We start from the raw sequence: 26,042 nt of genomic DNA on the forward strand, positions 1-26,042 counted from the left end.
CATGCAGTTCAACTGAAGTGAACAGGACTTCGCCTTGAATTCTGACGGTTAAATACAAGCCAACACTGGAAACCAGATGACCAGAGTCATCTTAAAGGTATTCAGTCAATAAAAAAAGTCTATACAGGAAACCCACCGCAAATAAGATTTGTTATTTGTTTGCCCCGTTTCAAAATGATTAAACTGACACACAACTTTGCAAAAGCACACAAAATATCAATTGCAAACCACAGTGCCGCAGCAAGTAACTGAACTGTATCTGGATAGAGGATACCAGACAGATATTTGCACTCACCGCAAAAGCAGCGGAAACAGGCAAAGTAGGCCTTACGAAAGAAAGACTGTGAGGCGAGGACCACAGAAGACGGGCCTGGGATCTACGTACTGGGGAGGCACACAGCGGCAACTACGAGCTTGGGGAGGGGGCCTATGCCGGGCTTGAAGCAGCAGTGATCAGGAGCAGCGGCAGGGAGGGACCATGGGAAGTGATGCGGAAGAGTCCGGGTGGCTCTCGGATGAGAATTGCGCTGCATAAACAAATCAGACTGTCGGTAAGGCGGGGCTAACTTGTAGGTGACCAATCAGAGTTTCTGCTGGCCTCAGACAGCGTCTCTTACGCGAGTTCTCCCAACTGCCCCAGAACTGTCCTGGTCGGAGGTTAACTAGCGTGGGGGCCTGTTCTCTCTGACTGCCTACACTGGTGTTAATCTCTGTGGACCCCTCTAAAGGAAGACGGCGAGACCTGCAGTAGCTAAAAACACTGTCAGGGATATCGGTATTCACCAGAACCCAAAAGAACCATTTATAACAGGCATGCGATCACCGCCCCTGCCAATTCCAAGCCAGGGAACTGTCCAACACCTCAAAGGCAATAAACAACTTGCAGTTCCAAGAAGTCTTACAACCAATCACAGGACGAGACTGCCCAACCAATCAAAGTTCACCACACTTGTCTAGCCACTTATAAAATATACTTAACGCCTATCTGATTCGCTTCTGGCTTCGCTCGCGTTAATCTTGCGAGCGCTCTCGAACTACTCGCTACAGTCACGAGTCGAAGCGAAGATAGCAGAGAACGCGAGGTTTGGCCCTAAAAAAAAACAAGGCAGAGCAACAGGCACACCACCGCCTTTCTCCGAGGCAGAGAAGAACTGCCTCGGAGAAACGCAGCGTCCTTTTCGGATTCGGGGGCGTGTTTTGCTGTTGTCTCCTCCCTGAGACTTTTCGCAAAAAACACGCCCCCCGATCCGAAAAGGACGGGGCATGATTGGAGTGACGGGACCTCTTCTCCAATGGCTGGCCAGCATTTACTAGGCCAGCCAATGGAGAACAGGGTAAAAGAGGGGCGGGTTCAAGCCCCTCTTCTCCCAAGTCATTATCTCTCGCGAGCGAGACTGCGCAAGCGCAGCCATCGCTAGCCGAGACCTAAAAAGCACACAGAGAAGATGACATTATCTGTAGTGTTTTGAAAACCGTCAAGCGGTGCGTAAACACACACTTGTACTTCTAGTCCTTGCTTATAAGAAGCAAGGCTTGCAGTAAAAGAGGCGCAGTTACTGCCAGCCTTGCTTCTTGTAAGCAATGACTAGAAGTACAAAGGGTTATTACGCACCACTTGCAGGTTTTCAAAACACATAAATGAAAGGCATTGTCATTTACAATGCCGATAGCTCAAACTCTCGCAAATGCAAGACCTATTGTATTGCAAGTGCTTGCTTATTTTGTAATGTGATTATGCTGGGGCTGACTGCGGCTGATTATATAAATGAGGGGCAGGGAAGTAGAAATAATGTGTTCGAGGCATATGAGCTGCAGATTACACACTATGCATAGATCGCCATCTGGTGTTGGGCCCAGATGTTTGCACTTGTTTTTGTCTTGGAAAGTCTTTGGAAGTCACGAGGTATGTGACTCCTCCTTTGGATCATAGTGCACATGGGCATCGGCTCCATCCTCAGATTGTTTTTTTCCGCCATCGGGCTCGGATGTGTTCTCGCTTTCCAGTTCCGAACCTTTAACGATTTTCTCTTTCGACGCGCAATCCTTCCCTTCTCAACGGTATTGTTTTGATCGTGTTTTCCCAATCCACGCGACCCTTCAACTTCGAAGTCTTCAATTCCGGTCCTCGACGAAGGCCTTCGGGCCTACCTGGGCCTGATCTCCGGCTCATGGAAAGGACGCCATTCAAAAAGTGTCCTCGATGTGGGTCGAAGTTTCCCCACACCGACCTACATGAGGTGTGCAATCTCTGTCTCTCACCGGAGCATGAGGCCAGAGACTGTCCAGCTTGTGCCTCCTTCCGCTCCAAGAAGACTATCCGGGACCGACGAGCTCGAAGAACAATGGCGCGCTCGTCATCTTCGATCCCCGACGACATCTTCCAAGAGGGCGTCTATGTTCCGGAGCAAGGTCGGGTCGAAGAAGCCATCATCAGTGCCTCCGAAGCAGATGATTCCGATGTCGAAGACATTACTCCAGCTCAAAGGGCCGTGAGTACAGACGTCGACCCCGACCCAAACCCCCCCTGACTCTATCAAACAAGCCTTTGCAATGCAATAGGTCTCGCATTTACGCGAGTTTGAGCTATTGACATTGCAAATGACAGTGCCTTTTATTTTTGTTTTCGTTTTTAAAACATAAATAAAAGGCATTGTAACTTGCAATGTCAATAGCTCAAACTCGCATAAATGCGAGACCTATTGCATTGCAAATGCTTGTTGCTTCTCCCACCGAGTGCGAGAGCAGAGGAAGCTAGCAGCTGCCAGCAACTGACACACTGTGTTGACCTTCCAGAGATGTTGGCACACCTCTGCTCTCTCAGCCTAATTGTGCCCAAATCCCCAACCACGGCATTCATTTTAGGGCAGAGCGCTTTTGATCCTCAGCACACGGCAGTCCGCAGGACCACTAAAACAAGGGTAATAATGTCTGGGGCATGTGAAGGGCCGATACTGCACATGCTGCTCTGTCTCTGAGAGAAAGGGCTGGGGTGCAGAGGATCAGAAGTCTCAGCAGCCAGGCATGTGCCCCATTCACTCTATATTTAAAATAGGCTGAGATAGATTGTTCAGTGTCGACAATCACCTCAAGTGCGTACAGCACGTTCTGTGGTTTGGATGTTTGCACAGCTCCCCGGTGTGTGTGTGTGTTTGTGTGTCCCTGCAAGTAGACGCCGTCCCGGCGGGTGTTGAAGCACTCGCCTCCCCTCTGCGCCGCACCGGTCCGAGGGTTGTGCCGAGGATCACACCGCCCTGTGACTTGTCTGTGATGGACGGCTGTCTCCAGGCTTCTCACTAGAACATTGTACAAGTGAGAACACCATTAGCATGGCCATTCGAGCATTGTTGCCAGTCAGAGCGCGGATTCCAAACCGCAGATGGTTGTGGGTAGCAAAGACGCCAAGTGACGGAATGCAAGCAAGGAAAACAAGTTGCAGGGGCCTCCTGGCCTGAATTATTCACCCCATTGTTGGAATGTAGCAGCACCAGTGGAAATCAAAGCACACGGCAGTACACAATGCAGACATGAGCAAGAAGTCACTGGGAAAAAAAGTACAGACGAGCTAGCAATGACGAAAAGTGCAGAGTTCACACTTGTACAGTTGCAAGACAAACAAGCTTTAATTAACAAGACAAGCCCGGCGGAGCGTGGCGCGCGCGCTTGGCGGGGGAGCGCATTCCAGGCGGGGGAGCGGACCCTTTGAAGTGCGATGCCAAACGGATTGCATGGCGGCACGATGCGCGTGATTGTGCGCGTGCTAGCCATGCCATTTTGGGAGCACTTTTAAAAACCCCTTACAATAGTCTTGCTTTGCGATCACTTATGCGATAGCAAGGCGAGACCTAAAAAGGCTTCGGTATCACCTTCACCTTCGGGCCCAGGTGCACACTGAGACACTGCTTCCCATGCCCCGCCTTCGGGCCCGGTAAAGAAGCCTATTAAGCCTTTAGGTGACTCTGCCTCAAGTCATCCTACCCTCGGTGCCGAGAAACGTACTCGGGCACCGAAGAAGAAGACGTCCTCGTCCTCATCCACGCCGACTGCTGCTTCGACATCGAAGCACTTGGCGTCGAAGGCTAGCACTGGTTCCTCGGCACCGACAACACCTTTGGAGCCGACAAAAAAGTGCCCACCAAAAGGCCCCGATTCCTCGAAGCCAAAGACCTCGGAACCGAAAAAACTACCACAGGTTCCATTGGACAAAGACACTACAAAACTACACGGTTCCAAACCTAGAACCGCTACAGAGTCGACGCCGAAAAAGCTTATGTCACCGGAGCCCTCGACTCCGAAGGATCTGCCTCCCACAGAGGAACTGTTTTCGTCCAGATCCTACTCAAGACTCTTGTGAAGGATCCTAAGACTGGTCATTTAATGCTTTGCATCGAGAAAAGACCCCTGGAAACGCCTGCGCCTGCACCACCACCAAAAAAGAGACTTTGCTACCTCTCCATTAAGGATCCCTTCGCCTCTTCCGCCTCTTCCCCTTCCTCCTCCTCCCCACCACACCGCTCACCTACAACATCACCTACCCCAGTAGATGATGATGATGATAACACCTCAGATGATGCAGGGGGAGGTGCGGACGATCAACCGCTTGGGACCCTACCCCTACTGGCTCCCCAAACCCCTGGGATGATTATAGTGTCCCAGACGTCCCTTACACCCCACAAGATGACATCTATCCCTCCCGGCCTTCCCCTCCAGAGGACAATATCGGTTTCAACCAGCTCCTTCACAGAGCTGCCCAATACCACGGGATTGCCCTTAATGCAGACCCAGTAGAGGAAGATTTTCTCATGGACACTTTCGATACCACACAAAGGTTCACCTCAATTTTGCCCATCCTTAAGTGGGTCATTAAGCATGCACCAGAGATCTTAAAGACCCAGTCAGAGCTCGAGTCATCAACCCGAGAATAGAAAAAAAGTATAAGGCTGCTCCTGCTGATCCAGTTTACATTAAAGGCCCCGCACCACTAGACTCCTTGGTAGTCTCTAATGCAAGGAAGAGAGCAAATTCCCAAACATCAGTTGACGCACCACCACCAGATAAGGAATCAAAATTCCTGGACGCCTCTGGCAAACGCACAGCGTCACAGGCAGCAAACAATTGGCGCATTGCTAATACCCAAGCTCTGTTAGCCAGGTATGACAGGGCACATTATGATGAGCTTGAGTCCATAATGCAGCACCTCCCTGACAGGTATAAAAACAGGGTCAATGAACTCATACAAGAGGGTAAAACCATCACTAACACCCACATCCGTTGTGCCTTAGATGTAGCAGATCCCGCCTCAAGGGCAATAAACACCAGTGTCCTTTTGCGCAGGCATGCCTGGTTACACATCTCAGGTTTTAAACCCGAAGTCCAGAGTTCTATACTCAATCAGCCTTTTGATGAGCAACACCTATTTGGCCCCAGTGTGGACGTATCACTTGAGAAAATGAAAAAGGATACAGACACGGCCAAATCTATGGGAGCCTTGCAGTTGCAAGCTCCCAGACGGTCCTTTCGTCGCTCATCCTTAAGAAGCACCCATAGAGGCTACTCCTCTGATAGCCCCTCCACCTCTTACAAGGCTCCCACCCAATCCACCTTTACTAGAGGTTACCAAAGGGGTGGGGTTACAGGGGGGACAACAGCAAAGGCAGAGGCAAAAACAACTCCCACTCTGCCTCCACCCCCACCCCATGACTTCCCTCCACTTCCCCCAGACTATTCCACTCCAGTCGGGGGAAGACTCCACCAATTCCTCCCTGCCTGGGCAAACCTCCGGTCAGACAGGTGGGTGCACCAAATAATTCAATCTGGCTACTGTCTCGAACTAACATCTACCCCCCCAACCATACCGCCCAAACACCGTCCAATGTCACAAGAACATCTGTTACTGCTAAAGCAGGAGGTAATCTCCCTCCTACAAAAAAGTGCAATAGAACCAGTTCCCCAGCACCAACAAAACAAGGGAGTTTACTCCCCCTATTTTCTCATACCAAAGAAGGACGGATCTCTAAGGCCTATTTTAGACCTCAGACCACTAAACCTATACATACACTCAGACCACTTCCACATGGTCACACTTCAGCAGGTCCTCCCTCTGATTTCCCAGGGCGACTTCCTTGCTACTCTAGACCTCAAGGACGCCTATTTGCTCATTCCCATTCGCAGTGCTCACAGAAAATATCTCAGATTCGTAGTGGACGGTCAGCACTATCAATTCAAAGTACTCCCATTCGGAGTCACCACAGCACCAAGAGTGTTTACCAAGTGCCTAACGGTGGTGGCAGCACACCTAAGAAGACAACACATCCATGTCTTTCCATATCTAGACGACTGGCTCATAAAAGCCAGCTCATACAATCAGTGTGTACAACACACTCACGCCACTATTCAACAACTTCACGACCTGGGGTTCACAATAAACCACGCCAAGTCCCAGCTGCAACCGTCCCACACACAACAATACCTCGGTGCCACAATAAACACCTCAAGGGCACTAGCCTATCCCAGTCCTGCCAGGATAGCGAGCATACAAGCTCTTCTCACCAGATTCCAACCGCAGCACACTCTTCCAGCTCGAGTGTTCATGCAACTCATAGGGATGATGGCCTCTTGCATATTCATAGTGCCTCATTCAAGACTCCAGATGCGTCCTCTCCAAGAGTGCTTAGCATACCAATGGAGCCAGGCTCAAGGTCAGCTAACAGATCTGGTGTTGGTAGACGGTCGTACCCATCACTCTCTGCAGTGGTGGAACACCAAGAACCTTTCCAAAGGGCGACCGTTCCTTGAGCCGGTTCCTCAAATAGTCATTACAGCGGACGCATCGCTCTCCGGCTGGGGAGCTCACCTACTTCATCACACCATGCAGGGCAGGTGGACACCTCAGCAAAAGTTACTCCACATCAACCACCTGGAGCTACTAGCCATATTCTTAGCCTTGAAAGCATTCCAAAAACACATTTCAGGCAAAGCTGTCTTAGTCCGCACCGACAACATGACAGCCATGTATTCTATACAAAAACAAGGCGGGACACACTCTCTGCAGCTCTCTCAGCTCGCACAGAGCATATAGAGGTAGGCTATACCTCAGAACATTTTTCTCCTAGCCCATCATGTCCCAGGAGTCCAAAACACGATAACCGATTTGTTGAGCCGTCAAATCCACTAGTGGTAACTTCATCCACAAGTTCTTCAACTGTTTTTTCACATGTGGGGGCAACATCAGATAGACTTCTTCGCCCCCCACGAAAACGCCAAATGCCCAAACTTTGCCGCCAGGTATCCTCACCCATTGTCCAAAGGCAATGCGATATGGATGAACTGGTCAGGCAGATTTGCATATGCTTTTCCGCCTCTCCCACTAATTCCACTAGTGGTGCGCAAACTACAGCAACACTCCTTAACGCTCATCCTAGTTGCTCCAACTTGGGCAATACAACTATGGTACACCACATTGCTGGAACTCTGTAGTTCCGCACCAAAAATTACACCTCTCTCCACACCTCCTAACCCAGAACCATGGAGAGATACAACACCCAGACCCAGCTCAGCTCAACTTAGCGATCTGGCTCCTGAAGTCCTAGAATTCGGTTACCTCAACCTTCCTCCTGACTGTATGAACGTCATCAAAGAAGCTAGACGGCCTACCACTAGAGCATGCTATGCAGCCAAGTGGAAAAGATTTGTAATATACTGCCATAACAACAACACTGATCCCCTAGATGTGTCTATCCAACACATCATAAGCTACTTACTACACCTCCAAAGATGCAACTTAGCCTACACGTCTATCAGACTGCATCTTGCTGCCATAGCAGCATATCTACAAAATAGACAACATCTATCACTTTTCAGAGTACCTGCCATAATGGCTTTTATGGAAGGACTCAAAAGAATAATTCCCCCCAGAGTACCACCTTCACCTGTGTGGAATTTAAACATCGTTCTCACAAGGCTAATGGGGCCGTCATTTGAACCTCTACATAAATGTGAGCTACAATTCTTAACATGGAAAACTGCTTTCCTAGTAGCTATTACTTCTCTACGAAGAGTAAGCGAACTACAAGCACTAACTATTCAGGAACCCTTTCTGCAAATGCATTATAATAAGGTTGTTCTCCGTACTAATCCTAAATTCCTCCCTAAAGTCATTTCTCCCTTCCACCTCAATCAATCTGTGGAGCTGCCTGTATTCTTCTCGCAGCCACAAACCGTCGCAGAAAGAGCTCTTCACACCTTAGATGTAAAAAGAGCACTGCTGTACTACATAGAGAGAACACAACCTTTTCGTAACACCAAACAACTATTTGTGTCTATCTCACCACCACACAAGGGCAACCCCATATCAAAATCTGGGATAGCTAGGTGGATTGTCAAATGCATACAAATTTGTTACCACAAAGCAAAACGTACATTAGCGTTCCTCCTAAAGCCCACTCTAAATGAAAGATAGGGGCTTCAATGGCATTTTTAGGAAACATTCCTTTAGATGATATCTGCAGAGCAGCTACATGGTCTACACCGCACACATTCACAAAACACTATTGTGTCGATGTGCAAACTAAACAACAAGCTAGTGTGGGCCAGGCTGTACTCAAAACACTATTTCAAACTACTGCAACAGATACCGGTGGTCGCCGCTAGGAGGGGATACTGCTATACAATCTATGCTTAGTGTGTAATCTGCAGCTCATATGCCTCGAACGGAATATGCTACTTACCAGTATGCATCTGTTCTTGGCATGTAGAGCTGCAGATCTACACACGCCCACTCGCCTCCCCGGCTACCATTACCTGTTCCAGTATTATCTTACTTAGATACACCATACATGGGCATCCTTCCTGTTTCTTACAAAGCTCCATCATTTCCCTGCTGGCGAAAAACAATCTGAGTATGGAGCCGATGCCCATGCGCACTATGATCCAAAGGAGGAGTCACATACCTCGTGACTTCCAAAGACTTTCCAAGACAAAAACAAGTGCAAACATCCGGGCCCAACACCAGATGGCGATCTATGCATAGTGTGTAGATCTGCAGCTCTACATGCCAAGAACAGATGCATACTGGTAAGTAGCATATTCCTTCAATTGCACTGCTTACAGCAGCCTGCTCTGTGTTCACTGCAAATGAAACAAGCACCGAGATATTCTGTTGCTGCCAAGATTACGATTACAGATATAAATAAATTTAGATGTTTAAAGAAACAAGCTCCCCCTGCGTTCATCAATTCCACAAATGCAGATGTCCCACCTACCTCTCACACAGCCCTTCACATACATCCCAATCAAGGAATGCCAACGCTGTCTTTGGAAAGACGTGTCATCCGTGGAGGTTTCATGACCACGCCAATTACAGACGAAAAGGCTTCACCTTTTTGCCTGGTTTTCGTCTGGCAAATATAGAGTTCCCAGAGAAACCTAAAGCTGCATGACGCGCAACCCTATTTTGAGAAAACCCTTGCAAACTGCCTCTGAAACTGTTTCTCTACAATCAGGAAGTGGAAGAAGTGTAGTGCACCATTAACATTATAGCATAAGGGTGGAGAGAAGTGGGGGGCGGCAAGCAATGGCCGGGTCAGAAGCAACAGGAAGGAGGTTGGGTTTTTGTTTTTTGCAGTTTTATAGCACGGACTCGACTCAAAGGTATTGGAGCGCTTTAAATGCGTTCCAGTTACATTACACAAAAGACGCATTCATAGTTGGCAATGTCGTGTGTTGGAAGGTGCGATGTTTGTTTTTATCCCTGTGTCACTCTTGCCAGGAAGAGACAGTCAAGTCAACAGCAGTGGTGGTGTGGCACAAGAGAGGGGCAAGGCGTGGCAACGGGTACTTTACTGATCAAGAGGCTCCAGTGAGTGCAGCCGATCCCCATAGTGGCGGGCACGCCATTTATTTCATACCACAGCTACTTATGATTAATTGCAGCAGGTTTTGGTTCCTTAGTCAGGCCCACCTCTCGTCCAAAAATTGTCTTTTAAATGGTTCCGCAAACGCATTAGTGTCTTGTGAAGCGATGGCACTTCATCAGCTCCTGATGTCTATCGCTAAATAGTAGTAAAAGCATGGCTGCTGCTTTAAAACGTGAGCGCAGACCATCACATACTCTAGACGAGACCATGGCCGCTACCAGGCAACCTCTCCGCACCGTACCCTGCGATACTCCAGACAGCATCCACTTGGACAGGGCTTGGGTGCACATTTCATTCTAGAAGCTGCATGGCAGACTGCACAAACCTTGACTCACTTCGCATTTTAACTATGTGTATGTACGATAGTCCCGAACATGAAAAATTTCCATGGGGTTATTGGGTGGTAAAACCAAACTACAGGAATGGTCTTTAGCATGTTGGTTTGTTCCTTAGACAGATTTTCAGAGTGCCCTACCATTCAACTGCTATAACTGCCAATAAGACATGAGCGTCATGGTGTGTGTTGGGGATACTTATGGGAATCAGGGATTCTGCTGATTAGCAGCTGATCAATTTGCCCAGACACATAACCCAGACCACTGGCAGCCTTTGTTTTTTCCTGCTCGTGGGAGAGGTAATCTTCCTGGAGGAAGCCCGCTGCCCATCTTAAATGCATCTCTCCTACTGCAGAGATTTAGAAGACATTATATTTGTGACATTACTGTGATGCTGCTGAACACCAGATATGTAACTACCGCCCAGATGCCAGATCGCTCATGGGCCATTTTCTCTTGCTTATGGTTGCTGTGTTCGCGTCGAAGAAGGCTAATAAGTAACCAATTTTAACACCCACCTCATGGAAAGTACATTGTTGTTAAGGATGCACTAACAGCCTGACTATTTTAATCAAGAGTTAAATGCTACCATCCCAAAACTGCTACCGACACACAGTGGTCAGGCAGGGTTAGGCAAAGCAACACGGGGCAAAGACAAAACAACACTGGGTGGGGCGAAGCAACACCCGTTTTGTATTATTACTATGGTGGAATTGCTTGTTATTTTCTGTAAGTTGCGTTCTAGGAGATGCGTGCTGCGGGCTAGAACGCAACTTAAAGAAAATAACAACAAGCATTTCCGCCATAGTAATAAAGGGAGCCTGCACAATAATCCAAATCAACATTAAGTGCTTCAATACCTGGGGGGGGGGAGCTCATGGTACAACAGTATGTCCGCAAAATGAGTTGAACACCCAGAGAGGGTGGGCTTTAGTTCAAATAGATTGTAACATTTTACATGAACGAAGCAGCGATCTTGTGGTGGTGGGGCAGGCAAGTAGTGTTGTGGAGGGATAGGGGGTGGGGAAAGAGTTCACATCCAAGCAGTGAGCCTGTTGCCACTGTAACCTCCCTGCCAGCTGCTGACTCAGGAGCTGGGATCGTGTTCAAGCCTCTGTGTCCGCTCAATATTTTGTAAATATTTTTACATTTTTGGCAATTACTTATTGTCCCCTCTACCTGTGGTGTATAAATGGCACAGATGCAATAGAAAAAAGCCAGCGATTGCAGCTAGCGTAAATTTACAAATCTCATTGAAAACACAAAATCAGTGATCGCAGTGATCTTGTTGGGGTGGTGGGGGCACGCTCGTACTGTTGTGGAAGGAATGAGGGGTTGGGGAGAGGGTGCACAGGGAGATGAAGCATAAGAATTATAATTTAAACTAAACCAAAAAAACAGATCTTGGAGTGGTAAGCGGTGTTGTTGAAGGGACGGCACAGCGACATTAGGAGAAAACAGCTGTCGAAGCTAAATAAACAACACTTTATAGCAGAGACACGCCAACAAAGGAAAAAGAGTTCTCTTGAAGCTCTCGAAGTAGGGTCACGGGTTACAACACATGTAACGGGGGCAATTCTCATGGGAGGATACAACAGAAGACAGGGAGGTACTAAGGAGGGACTAGTAAGCCTATTAATGTATCAAAAGCAACCATTTAGAAAGGGCAGTAACTGGAGCGGATTGAAAAGATGGGCGGGAATTGGGCGGAGCCTCTATTTTGTACCTCAATACAGCATGTCTCGAAGAGACCGCGCAAGCGCTGCCTAGGCGAAACCTTAAAAGAAAAACGTTGGCATGTTTATTTATTTGGATATTCTACAGTATTTATGTCAAGGAAAATAAATGAAAAAAAGCATGCAAAATCTATACATCTGTTTTTACTTATTTTAAGAAATTGTTTTATTCCCTCCAAATATAGTGAAAATCTCTATGTAAAAAGTTGAACTATTTTGCATATCGTTCTGATATTTTCCTGAGGGGAAAATAGCGTTAGAAAAAAAAGTTATTTACCTTGCCCAACATTATTTAGAACGAAAAGTATGGCAAATAAAATACAGGCTTGTTGGCAAATTATTGGATACATTTTATAACTTTCTGCTAACTAATGACAATTGGTTTAAAGGCTAAAGCAGCTTTTGGCAGGTACTATAGCGCAGCAAATGTCTAAACGTAATATTTGACTTTCGTGGTTGTTATTTTTGCAGACGTATTTCCCTTGCAAATCATTTTTGTACATTTCCTCTCACGAATTTCATAAATAAAACATTTCGCTAATGTAATTTAAAAAGACAGCATTTTGGTAACAATTTTATTGTCAAAGCAAAAATGACCAGTTCACTCATCCACAGTTTAAGGTGGAGGATTAGCTATATATCTGGCATTTTGCAAAAATAAATAAATCACTTTGCGTACGTTTATCTGTGATAGATGGACGAAGGTAAGGAACTGTACAACATGGTTGTTGGGGAGTAAGTCCCCTTCAGTACCAGTATAGATGAGCGAAATGAGATGGGGAAGCCGTGGGTTTAACTTGTTCCTGAAATGAGGCACACCAAGAGACAAAGCTCGAGATTCGGCTAATGCTTTGAGATGTTGCTTCTGTCGGGCAGGGATTAAAGCATCTCACTAACATCTGTGTTGAGGAGCTTCTGAAAATAAATGGAACATATACAGTCAAGATGGCTTTTGTCCTGCTAAGTATTAATTTGTGCTCTTCTGGCTTTTGTTTAGGTTCATGGTGCTAAATCAGACCTCACTTTAGCTAATGGCTTTAAGAAGATGATCAAGGAAGGAGGAATCCGTTCTCTTTGGAGAGGAAATGGTGTGAATGTTATCAAAATTGCACCGGAAACTGCCATGAAATTTTGGGCTTACGAACAGGTAATATCCAATTAAAACATACCAAAAATGTTTGTCTGAACTATATTTTCTTCACTTATCCTCCATTAGTCAGTTGCAAGTTGTGAGTGCTTATAAGCAGCTGTCCATCAATTGTTCTACATAAATGACTTCTCTAAACCTTATGTATACATGCGATAATCTGTATAAATTCACGCAATGTTAACCGTGGGATAACGGTGTTGAAATGGAACAAATCAGTCATCCTGGAGCCACTTTCTTTTCCACCCATCACGGCATCCAGCCGTAATGCATTGCACCTAATTATCTCACTTTATTTTGAGGCTGTGGGATCCCTCTGCTCCATCGAGCTGGTCCAGTTTCTGTTTTCCGTATGCCACAAGTTTCAGCTTTCACGAATTCAGCTTCAGAAACTGGGATGCTCAGGGAGAATCTCCGTACTGCCAGGCAGTGCTACATTTTGCAGGGCTTATAGGTACAGTTAATGGCGGCTGGAGGGTTTTTGCATGCACACTGTATTTCTTTCGTAGGTGCAGCGTTACCCCATCAGAGCTTTCTTTTAAGCTTAAAATGTGCACGCAACAGCAGGGCCAGTTCTATGATTTTTAGGGCCCTGGACAGAAGGGCAATGTGCGAGACCCCTGTAATTTGCATTGACTTGACCCATTCAGGGCTGTCTGCATCTCATTAGATGCCCCTGCAGCCCCTCCCTCTCAGCTACCTATAAGCTTAACAGCTCATAAAGGGCTGAAGGTGTGAGGACTGCTTATCTCCAGAGGGTTAAGACTGCCAGGGAGCTAAGCAGCCGGGCAATAGTCCTCCCGCTGTGCCTCTGTGTGGGTGGGGAGAGGAGGCCTAACTGCAGGGCAAAGCTGAGGAATGTGTCTTCTTGCAACTGGGACTGCCTCCCCACCCCCAGTTTGCCTCGTTACACCATAGCAGTGAGGCCAGGGGAGGGGGCCCCTTAAGGTTGCGCACTTGCAACGTGGCACCTTTCATGCCGTGCCCTGACTTTGTCGCATTTGTGTGAGGCCCCAAGTTGGAGGCAGACTGCAGGGCCCAGGGCCGCGGCCCTCACTGCTCATGCCCAGTGCCGGTCCTGGGCAACAGTGTATTACATGGTGAGGTACTGTTACTGCTCCCTTGAGATGCTGCGCTATAACTCCGTATTCATTTAAAAATAAACATTTGGTGGGAGAAACCGTGACCAGCACTTTCAGGGTTGGGCATCATTAAAAATAGCAACTGACGGCATGCCCTCTCCCAGGTACTCCCTTTCCCCAGAAATGTTTTCAGCGCGTAGTCTGCTCCACTCCTGATAGCACATTGCACACACGCTTTAGGCAGCACTGCAGCCGCCGCCGCTTTCCCCCCTAATCCAAACTTGTACCAGGCACTTCGTGTGTGACCTCACTCTGGAGCAGGAGTGGTTGAGGGAAGAAGCTGGAGTGCTGCGAGAGTCGTAGCGGACATTAACACTACCCGGCCGTCTTTAGAGAGCTTCAGCTTTCGTCCAACTTTCCCCTGGGTCTCTCTGTAGGGAAACGGAAGGTCTGCCGTAGGTGCTAATAGCATTCATCATTGAAAGCTTAAACAATGTAAACGCACAGCAGTGGCCACACCCCGCCGTTCTCCACAGTCATCACTTAGCTGAGAATGCCACACGGGGGTTACATGAATGAGTAGACACTGGCACTGCACGGTGCTGGTCAAAGGAGTAAAAGGTAAAGCATGCTCTCGCTGGGAAAAAGAAATATTACGTTTCCCTGCAGGCCTTTAATACATGTTCAAAAAAGGAACAAGGAGAGCCTAAAAGTCTGAGGGGACCAAGGGTGGACGTATGCTAAAGCGAACAGTGGTCCCATACAAGTTGGATAAGTACAATATCACAATTCAGTAATCAAAAATTGGAATTACAATTGTGTCGATGCAAAATACGGTTTTAATTAACAATTGAGTTCAACGCAAGGATAATATACAAAAAAAAGGTGAGTGAGCAGGATGTGACCGGGTAAAGGGAAATCGGCCGATTTCCTTAACACAGGCAAGTGGCTTAAAAAGTGACTTTCCAATTTGTGAAGATGCAGGCAAGCAGAAAGCCACAATCAGAGTTACATCTCATACTCCACAGTAGGATACAAATAGAGTTGAAGATGTATGTGTCGACGACGTTTCAATCCCACTTGCGGTATAGGGATCTCATCAGAACTAAGCGGTAAAACAAGTACCTGGGAATTTGCCTGGATAAGTGTAAAAGAAAGGGAGGGGATGGGGAAGGGTTGGAAAAAAGGGGAAGCAAAAGGGTTAAGGGAGAAGCAGATAAGGAGTAATATAGCAAGGGTACATGGTTAAGATGATTAATATCTGGCTATCGTGATATGGGGTGCCAGAAATTAGGGATTGGCAAATGATCCCCGATAGGTCTTTATCGCAAAACGTATGCTGACATTATGTAATAAGCGCGGGGCAAGGTGGAGTGAGCATAAAGGATGAATGCTGGATGGTCTGGCCTGATAAAAAATATGTAAGAAAGGATGACCGGCGCAAGTGGTACACACAGTAGTGTGTGGATAGTGCACGTGATTCCGGATAAGGGCATGCATGCAGGCAATATGGGTGATTACGGGAAGGTTGGTGAAGTGACCCTGTACGAAGAGAGCTTGGGAATAGCTGTGTAGCTAAGGCCAGGCAGGAGCCGTGAAGATAGCCGAAAAAAAGATTTATGTGACTCGCGGAGTATAGCAGAGTGTAAAGTTACGCAAGTGAGTCGATCATGCAGGCAATGCGAGGGTCGGTGAAAGTGGCTCAGTGCATTAATTGCGCTTAGCAGGGGCTGTAGAGGTAGGACATGAAAGTGAGGACTTACTGGTGGGGTAGGCGACAAGGGCCTCGGTAACCCCGGATAATAAGGGCAGCGGTAGGGCGGGCAGCCTGGGGATGAAGGGACAAGTGTTAATGGCAATACGTTGGCTAGAATTACGGAAAGAATGATGTAGCGTGGTATGAAGCTTACTGGAGATGAGAAATTTCAATTCTGCATTGGTAGAGGAATAAGAGACGTTCCCGGCTGGGAACAACCAAAATGGAGTAATAGCATGTACGGGCCTGACATAGAAAGGGAAGGGGTATGTAGTGGGAGCCTGTTGATGCTCAAAATTGGAGAATGCACTCACCCATTGAGTGCGCTTACCTGAAAAGGCACCGTGTCAAGAATGGGAGGCAGCAGCAAGCCGGGTAATCAAGGTAGTACCGCCGCCGTAGAAGAACGGGTAATGCCTGCAATCCAAACACCTCGAAGGTTGCGAGTGCTACATGAACCTACAGGCTCTGTGTTTAAAGGGCAGCTGCATATGACGTAATCCGCATGCGCAGTTCAGCCTGAGTACAAGGAAGAAACGGGTGGCCATATTGGAAGGGAGTAGTGTGTAAGGGTGGTAGATGGTCCAAGGTGATGGAAGGGTATATTGAACCACGGTGCGGGGGCGCGCAATAGCAAGGACCGAAGTGAATGGAATATAGAGGCAAGTTGAGGTGAGCATACTAGTGATATGGAGTAAAACAGTGAATTTGGAAGGGGGAGAATACTGAGAGCAGTTAAATAACGAGAGTGGAGTAATATATGGCTGGAAAAGGAGTAATGATCCGAGTGGTTAAGACATTAAAGATATTAGAATATGGCAAGATAAGAAAAGCGGAAAAGGATATAGATGGTTTAAGGCTTACTAGTCAAAAGTAGTCTAATGCGAGAGAATAAGTGAGTGTACAGGGATTAATATAAAACAAAAAGAACAATCCACAGGTGCATAGATATTTAAGTTATGCAGACGGTAGATAATGGCTCAATTAGAGAGTAACAGGATTGAGCACGGCACCAATTCATAAGGACAATAAATGGTATAAACAGAACAGAGATTCTGAAATGGGCAGTACAGCAAGTAGGATTAAAGCAAATTGGACCAATCCTCCAAGCGATTTAGTCCAGTGTGGAGACTGTCCGTTCTTATGATCCATTTTAGCTCCTCTTTGTTGAGGATGCCCGCAACGTTACTGCATCTGGGGTGTTGATGAATCACTGTGATCACTTGCCACCTTATCTCATCTTCAGTGTGGTTCATAGCAGTAAAATGTTCAAGTGGTGCATTTGCTGTTTTGCAACGAACCCTGCTTCTGTCCTGGCAAATCCGGATTCTGATTTTTTTATGTTGTTTGACCAACATATATTAGGTTGCATGGGCAAAGAATAGCATAAATAACATTGAAAGTGTTACAGTTGGAGAAATGAGATAGGCTGACATCAATGTTTGCATGCACAAATTTTTTCGTGTCCGTAGTAAGGTGTCAAACACTGCATCCACCACATTTAAAGTGACCTATAACAGGTGGCAGCTTCCAAACCTCTCTTAGTGTCGGATTACTTTTGAACTCACTTGTTCTCTCGCATTAGACTATTTTTGACTAGTAAGCCTTAAACCATCTATTCCCTTTTCCGTTTTTCTTATCTTGCCATATTCTAATATTTTTAATGTCTTAGCCACTCGTATCATTACTCCTTTTCCAACCATATATTACTCCACTCTCGTTATTTAACTGCTCTCAGTATTCTCCCCATTCCAAATTCACCGTTTTACTCCATATCACTAGTATGCTCACCTCCACTTGCCTCTATATTCCATTCACTTCGGTCCTTGCTATTGCGCGCCCCCGCACCGTGGTTCAATATACCCTTCCATCACCTTGGACCATCTACCACCCTTACGCACTAATCCCTTCCAATATGGCCGCCCATTTCTTCCTTGCACTCAGGCTGAACTGCGCATGCGGGTTATGTCATATCTGGCAGCCCTTTTACCACAGAGCCCATAGGTTTGTGTAGCACCCGCAACCCCCGAGCTGTTTGCATTGCAGGCATTACCCGTTCCTCTACCGCGGCGGTACTACCTTGATTACCCAGCTTGCTGCTGCCTCCCATTCTTGACACGGTGCCTTTTCCGGTAAGCGCACTCAATGGGTGAGTGCATTCTCCAATTCTGAGTGTCAACAGTCTCCGGCTACATACCCCTTGCCTTTCTATTTCAGGCCCGTACACGCTATTGCTTCATTTTGGTTGTTCCCGGCTGGGAACGTTCCTCATTCCTCTACCAATGCAGAATTGAAATGTTTCATCTCCGGTAAGCTTCATACCATGCTACCTCATTCCTTCTGTAACTCTAGCCCACGTATTGCCATTAACACTTGTCCCTTCATCCCCAGACTACCCACCCTACTGCTGCCCTTATTATCCGGGGTTACCGAGGCCTTTGTCGCCTACCCCACCAGTAAGTCCTCACTTTCATGTCCTACCTCTATAGCCCCTGCTAAGCACAATTAGCACACCGAGCCACTTTCACCGACCCTCGCGTTGCCCGCATGATCGACTCACTTGCGTAACTTTACACGCTGCTATACTCCGTGTGTCACATTAAGCTTCCACTTTATTTCCGGCTATCTTCACGGCTCCTGCCTGGCCTTAGCTACACAGCTATTCCCAAGCTCTCTGTAGGGGGTCACTTCACCAACCTTCCCGTAATCACCCATATTGCCTGCATGCACGCCCTTATCGGAATCACGTGCGCTATCCACACACGACTGTGTGTACCACTTGCGCCTGCCATCCTTTCTTACGTATTTTAATCAGGCCACACCATCCAGCACGCATCCTTTATGCTCACTCCACCTTGCCCCGCGCTTATTACATAATATCAGCATACGTTTTGCGATAAAGACCTATTTGGGGTCATTTGCCAATCCCTAATTTCTGGCACCCCATATCACGATAGCCAGATATTAATCATCTTAACCATGTACCCTTCCTATATTACTCCTTATCTGCTTCTCCCTTAACCCTTTTGCTTCCCCTTTTTTCCAACCATTCCCCATCCACTCCTTTTCTTTTACTCTTATCCAGGCAACTTCCCAGGCACTTGTTTTACCGCTTAGTGCTGATGAGATCCCTATACCGCAATTGGGATTGAAACGTCGTCGACACATACATCTTCAACTCTATACTCTATTTGTATCCTACTGTGGAGTATGAGATGTAACTGGTTCTGGCTTTCTGCTTACCTGCATCTTCACAAATTGAAAAGTCTCTTTTTAAGTCACTTGCCTGTGGTAAGGAAATCGGCTGATTTCCCTTTACCCTGTCACGTCCTGGTCACTCACCTTTTTTGTATATTATACTTGCGTTGAACTCAATTGTTAATTAAAACCGTATTTTGCATCGATACAATTGCAATTACAATTTTTGATTACTAAATCGTGATATTGTACTTATCCAACTTGTATGGGACCACGGTTAGCTTTGGCATTTAATACATGTTCAGCCACAAAATATAGTTTGCTTTCTTTTTCTTAAAGCTTTTTCATAAAAGTAAATTATTTATACACACTAATGCCACAAGTTTTATGATTTTGGTTCACATAAAAATAAACATCTGTTTGTTGTCACCTTGAGGGAAGTAGTAGAATGTAGAAATCGGTTTCTCACTTAAAAGTTCCACTGAGTTGCCTTGCTGTAAAAAAGTGGAACTGAGTCCCTTATGTACCACATTACAAATGCTGTTTATTATCTCGCTCCTCTCTCCCTGTACCTCTCTCTCCATGTGTCTGTTTGTTGGTTTTATTTTGATTAAAAAGGAATGGCAGGAAGGGAATCATATTACTCTTCCATGTGTCTGCTGCTGTCTCGTTCCCGCATTACATTGCAGCTGCCTGAGAACCCAGCTCAGGGAAAAGGCAGGGGCATAGCATCTCCCAGTGCTGTTTATATTCGTTAACCATGACTAGACTACAGGGTACTTATAGCACACTCTTCTCTTTGTCTTACACCGTGCTTGAAGGATTGGCACTTTAAAGTGCTTTAAATAATTATAGTAATCTACATGAGCTAAACTCGTGAACATTTTAGCCCAGGCTGGCCGATGGTTGCTTCACCCACTTCCCTCCCATCTCTCATACTCCCACTACCCACTTGCAATATGTTCTGATACTGCCTAATCCCCCCCTCCGTTCCATAGGACATATACCATTGGTGAAATGAGGGACCCTCCCCACTCCCTTGGAGGTTCGCCGGCCCTCACTTTCCTCCCAAGGCAAAACAATGCAAACACCACAACTGTTTGGATTAGGGGTCGTAGTAACCCCGGCCGTATTTTATTACATAAAATCTTAAAACATTAATAATCATTTTATTTACATTATGTACAATACTCAAAGTCCAATACATTGATGGGTACATGATGTCAATTGGCTAACCTTAACATGTTTCTAATACAGAGCCAATCCTATCATAATCTAAGTGATGAAGATATTAACTTTATGCGTATCCCTTTTAGAGCCTACGACAAGGTCAATGACTGGCGTTCCCACATCCAGCTAGGTCCCCACCTCCTTATCGGCGTGACCTTGCGTAGGGGGCCCAGTTTACCGAATGGATACCTCCACCGGGCCACCCCTACGCCCTTAACGTTAAACTCCATAAAAAGGGGTGTGGCAATTATGCCTCCTTGCACCCTTGAGCACATGCGCGTGCGGGGATTGGCCAACCAACCTACTGGAAGCGAGACTTCCCTACTCCTGCACCCTTCTACCGGCTGTAACTGCCCCTGGAGTTCCATGAGATACCCTCTGTCTCCCCCTCGGACATCCCCATTTTACAGTGGTGATGCCTGCTAAGGACCGAAAACTATGCTCGCCAATCATGACCTTACCGCTACAGGCCAATTTAGTTGCCCGACTATCTGGCCTCCCCCCTCTACTTACTAGAAGGTCATGTCCTGCGCCTTGCTCCCTCTAATCATGCCATTATGTTTTCAATGAATATCTGGTTGCCATGACTTGAGCAATGCACCCCATCCCGCAGAAAAAACTGTTCACTTCGGATGTACCCTTGACCTATAGATCTCAGTTTCGGGGTCCTGAATAACTTTACCATTTTCTTGTTCATCCGTTTAACTGAATTATTTAAAGCCCATACAGACTCACCCTCTCTCCACTCTAATCTAGGAATCATAGTGGACCACACTATCATTGACTCTGCATCTCTTTGCCAACCACCCTACCTCAATTCCGCCCTCCGCCCCAGGTGCACCAGGTTGTTACCCCGTAGATGCAAAATCCAAACCGCAGGAGGCCCCTCACATTTTCCCAGGGCGTGTGCCACCAGGGCCCTAAACTGGCTTAGTCGCCGACCCCCCTGCCCGTGAAATGAGATTTTTGTGCCTGCCTTGCGTGCCCTGGCCTCATAGGAACCTGCAACAAAAAACAGTTTTAACCTTCTTACATATGAGAGGCCGATTATCCACACCTCCTGTTCCCTGCGGTTCCAGGCGTGCACCTGGTCTGTAACGTGTGCTGCTTGATGGTGACCCGCTGTCCTCTGTCTTCCTGCCTGACAGGATGTTGCCGCCTTTGTTGGAAGGTGGACCGATGCAGGCTTCCCCCCTGCGTCACAGGATGTAGAAACTGCAAGAACCATAAAAGAAAACTAACCGTCAGTTATTTTGACACTTGTATAGCATGTGTAGGCACACATAGCGTTTATAACAATTTGAGGACCATCTCCCGATCCTTTGCACCTCACTCCAGGAGAATCCCCTGGCCACTGCCTCGGTGGCAGCCCCTATCCTGAAAGAGTGGGTCCAAAAACTGCCCGGGTCTAAACCGGCATTCTGCATGGGTAGGACCATTAACCTTGTGAACTGGAAGATAGTGAGGGGAGTCCCATCTGCGTGCCCCAGTAGTGGTCCCCCCACAACCCCTGGACGTTGCGCCAGGAATTTCTCCAGGCTGGCAATGGGGCAGCAAGTACTCCCTTCAGCCCTGCGCAATACCACTCCTTCAACCCTGCCTTCCTGATCAGTTTTGGACCTAGGTATAGATATCAATAGGGGGTCCCCTGAAGAAGCACGTGGGCCAACTGAAGCCCCCCCTCTCCCCTGCCAATCCATTTTATTTTTTGCTACCAATTCCCCTATCCTAAAAGCGCCATAGAACGCTATACAGAAAGCTGTCTGGAACAAAAGTGTTTCCCCGGCTGAAGTGCGCATCTGGTGTGAAGCATCCATCAGTGTGGCTAATGTCTGAATACCTATTGGTCTCCTTATGTCCGGCTGTCCCGCCCCGTAGGTGTTGACACCCTCTTAAGGCTTACCGCACTATGAAAGTGCTAGTGGGATCCCTCCTTTCCTTAGTTTTTGCAAAGAAGGAAATGGCTGCCAAATGCCGCCTTGCCGATGCTACTGAGCGCTCCTCATCTCTTATGGCCCTCGAATAAGAAATGACAGACTCAGTCGTGCCATTTTCCGGCCAACTGTCCCCCAAAAAATAGCAGTAAGCCCCTTCGTATGCTCTCCTGGTCCTGGGTGCTATGCTAGCTGCCACGAAGTCTGATAACTAGGGGCACCAAGTTGCCAAAGCTGTTCTGGGAAAGGCGTTGGGTTCTCCGTCGCCTCTGGGTGATGAGACCTGAATACCTGCATCTTAAAGTGAGAGAGAGCATCAGCGGCGTGGTTTAAGACTCCTGGCACATGTTTGGCTCTAAACATCAAATTAATTTTCATGCACAACAGTATTATCTCCTTCAGTAAACGCAGGATCATTTTACATTTTGCATTTTGCTTATGTATGCATTCCACCACAGCCATGTTATTGGACCAGAAGACCACTGATTGATTGCTCAGTTGTTCCGGCCAAACTGTCAATGTGACCAGGATGGGGAAAAGCACCAGGAAGCTTATGTTTGTTGTAAGCCCAGTGTCCACCCACCACGCTGGCCAGCGTTGTGCAACCCATGCTGAACCTAGAATGATACCAAAACCCTTGCTACCTGCTGAGTCGGTCATCAGACCCATCTCCGAGCTGGACCTGGGAGCAGCGGGCCACACAACCCTACTGTTGAAATCTTGCAGAAATGCTTTCCAGATCTGCATGTCCTGCTTGACCTCACTGGACAGTCTGGTGTGATGGTGCTTCTCCCTGAGTCCTGACATGGCCTATGCGATGGTGCGTGAGAAACGTCGTGCCATAGGAATTATTCTCAAAGCAAAATTCAATTGTCCCACAACCTGCTGTAACTTGTGAAGTGTAACCTTATCTTTTACCAAGCACTGCTGCAAAGCAGCCTTAAAAACCGCTATTTTTGCCTGTGGTAGATGAGACGCTCCCTGTACTGAATCCAGCTCAATCCCTAGGAAATCAATTTCTGTGCTTGGTCCCACAGTCTTGCCATGTGCCAAAGGCACGCCAAAGTCTTACATGAGTACACAGAACTTCTGCAATGCCCTCCCGCACACCTGTGAATCTGGCACACCCAAGAAGAGGAAGTCAGTCAGGTAATGCAGTACCCACTGGTGCCCAGTTGCTGCTGAAAAACCCATTCCAAAAAGGAGCTGAATTTCTCAAAATATGCGCAAGACACTGAACATCCCCATGGCATACATTTATCCTCGTAATACTTCCCCTTGAATTGAAAGCCCAGTAGGTGAAAATCAAGTGGGTGCACTGGCAATAGGTGGAAAGCTGACTCCATATAGGATTTTGCCAACCAAGCGCCCCTCCCCAAACCTTTGAGTATCTCAACTGCCTGATCAAGAAAAGCGTCCTTAACACTGCATAGGTCGTCATCAATGGCGTCATTTAGTGACACACCTCTGGGGGCCGAAAGATTATGAATTAATCGGATTTCCTCTTGTTCTTTTTTTGGGCACTACCCCCAATGGGGAGCAGACAAAATCCTGCATGGGGGGGGGGGGGAGGAAGGGGGCCTCAAATGGGCCAGCTACTCTGCCCAACCGAACCTCTTTCTCAATTTTAGCAGCCGCCACCATTTCATTAGCCCTGATTGATAACTGATTCTGGCAGTGTGACACCCCTACATACCCAGGCGCGGGGATCCTGAAACCATCCCTCAAACCTTCTAACAGAATACTCGCAGACTTGGGGCAGTTGTAGCTGTTCAACCATGGTATCAAAGTGCTGGTTATAATGGGAGTTTGGGCCTTACTGAGGGACATACTCTGTCATGTTTTTTGCTTCCTTTGTTTTCTTAAAACACTTTGACTCTGGATGTGAGGAGTTCCCACAGAAAGAACATGCATGCTTCAATTTACATGTTCCCACTGCTCTGTTACACGAGCGCCTGTTAAAATCCCAGCATGCCCCCTTACTTTTTCCTCCGCCCCCTGATCCACTTAGGTGTCCTGGACAAAAGCTGAAAAGCTCTGAAATGCGTCAGGTATATGATCATGTCAATCTGATTCCAGCATAGTCTGATGCCTTAGCTCTCCTAAAATCCTTGTCATAATCTTTCCACCCACTGCCACCATAAGCATCATGCGCACAAGCGATCCTATTTTGGTAACAGGCCATTTCTGAAGCAAGGCCTGGGAAACGCTCGCCCATTATGGATGTGAATACCGTGAAACCTTTGATCCAATTTACCAACGTTTGTTCAACCCTAAACTTCAACAACATGCCCGCCCACTTTCTTGGGTGTGTCCATTCTTTATTCTGATTGGCCTCCTCCCTTTCTGACTCATCCAGCAACAGGGAAAACATATTCACATAGGAGCCCTTTCAATCTTTTCCTTAGTTTCCTGAGACACATGTCGGCCTAAGTGCTCCCTACCGGAGTGGACATCGCCTAAACCCAAAGGTGGCAATGTTTGTGGTATACCTGTTGTTTCTGCCGTCATTGGCTTTGCTGCTCCTGCATCCGTTGGTGGGGTGACCGTGGCGGGGACTCCGCCGTTTGGCCCTGTGTTCGCCCCCGTCGCGCCCACTGCTGGTTAAACTGAACTACCTACAGGCTGAACCCCATCGAATTGTGACATGATTTGTCTGGCCTTTTCCAATGTGTCTTCCCCACTACCTGACACCTCTTCTGCCGGGGACCAGTTTCTCACCTTACCCAGCCAAGGAAGTACCGCTGCTAGACTAGCTACGAAATCAGGCTGGACTGGCGTGCTCCCAGATGGGCCCTCAGTCATAGGGACCAGCGGGGCCTGGTGGCTGCATCCCGTCCCTCCCGGTGTGCTTGGCTTACCCTCAGCCGGAGTTCCTGCCCCCTCGTTGCTAAGCAGATCACCCCCAACACCCATGTTAGGTTGAGAGTTGGTATGTGGGACTGGTAGGGGCTCCACAACCATGGGTACCAGCCCCTCAGGAATTGGCGCGAAGGGCACCCTCTGTCCCCTCCCCCTCACTAGGTCTCAGTGCCCCGCCTTTCTTAGTTCTACTCCTTTTAGAAACTGGGGGAAAGGCTGCCTTAGGTGCTACCCTCAACCGCCGGTCCTCTGCCCCTCTTGGCCCTCAACCCTGTCTGTCAGAGCTGCTAATGCCTGCCCCATTTCATCCACCTTTTTCCCAATGGAGTCCACCGCCCCCATTTTCCTCATAATTGTAGCCATAAAAATATCCATCCGTAAACGCTGGTCATCCCGCTTCACCTTTGGGGCCATTATCGTAGGCAAAACCAAATGTACTGACACACAGTTAATACTGTCCTGCAATAGCTGGCAGCAAGATCTTTATAGTATGTAGCGTACCAATTTAAATAACCGGCTGCAACAGGGCGCAAACAAAACACGCTTTAGATGACAACCTCCCTCAAAAAAGGCGCACACACCAAATCCCCTGTGCTCTAGGTCTGAGCCACTGCCCAAACCCTTACCATGCAGTTGTAGCACACACCAGCCGGCCACTGACCCACGCAACTAGAGCCACGACCACCAGCTAGTCTAGTGGGTATGGTGAGTAAACTCAAAACCGCGTGGCTCCCAGAAGCGATGGTAAAATGCAGGCCTGCCGGTGTTGCCTTAGCCGGATGGGTCTGAGTGACCTGCTGCCTGAGATCCTCCAAATTCCTGTTGACCGGTGCGTGTTAAATGCCTTTTTC

General features: G+C 47.5%; 1 protein-coding gene across 1 annotated transcript in view; it reads left to right on the top strand.

Annotated features, from left to right (window-relative positions):
- The window catches only part of SLC25A24 (solute carrier family 25 member 24), a 267,768-nt gene that overhangs the window by 140,949 nt on the left and 100,777 nt on the right, over positions 1-26,042 (top strand). Inside the window, exon 6 of the mRNA XM_085602241.1 lies at positions 12,980-13,129. Within this exon, the coding sequence (XP_085458367.1) occupies positions 12,980-13,129 (150 nt within the window). The remainder of the gene's footprint in view (positions 1-12,979; positions 13,130-26,042) is intronic.

Source organism: Triturus cristatus, chromosome 4_2 (genome assembly GCF_964204655.1).
Source record: "Triturus cristatus chromosome 4_2, aTriCri1.1, whole genome shotgun sequence".
Taxonomy (NCBI): domain Eukaryota; kingdom Metazoa; phylum Chordata; class Amphibia; order Caudata; family Salamandridae; genus Triturus; species Triturus cristatus.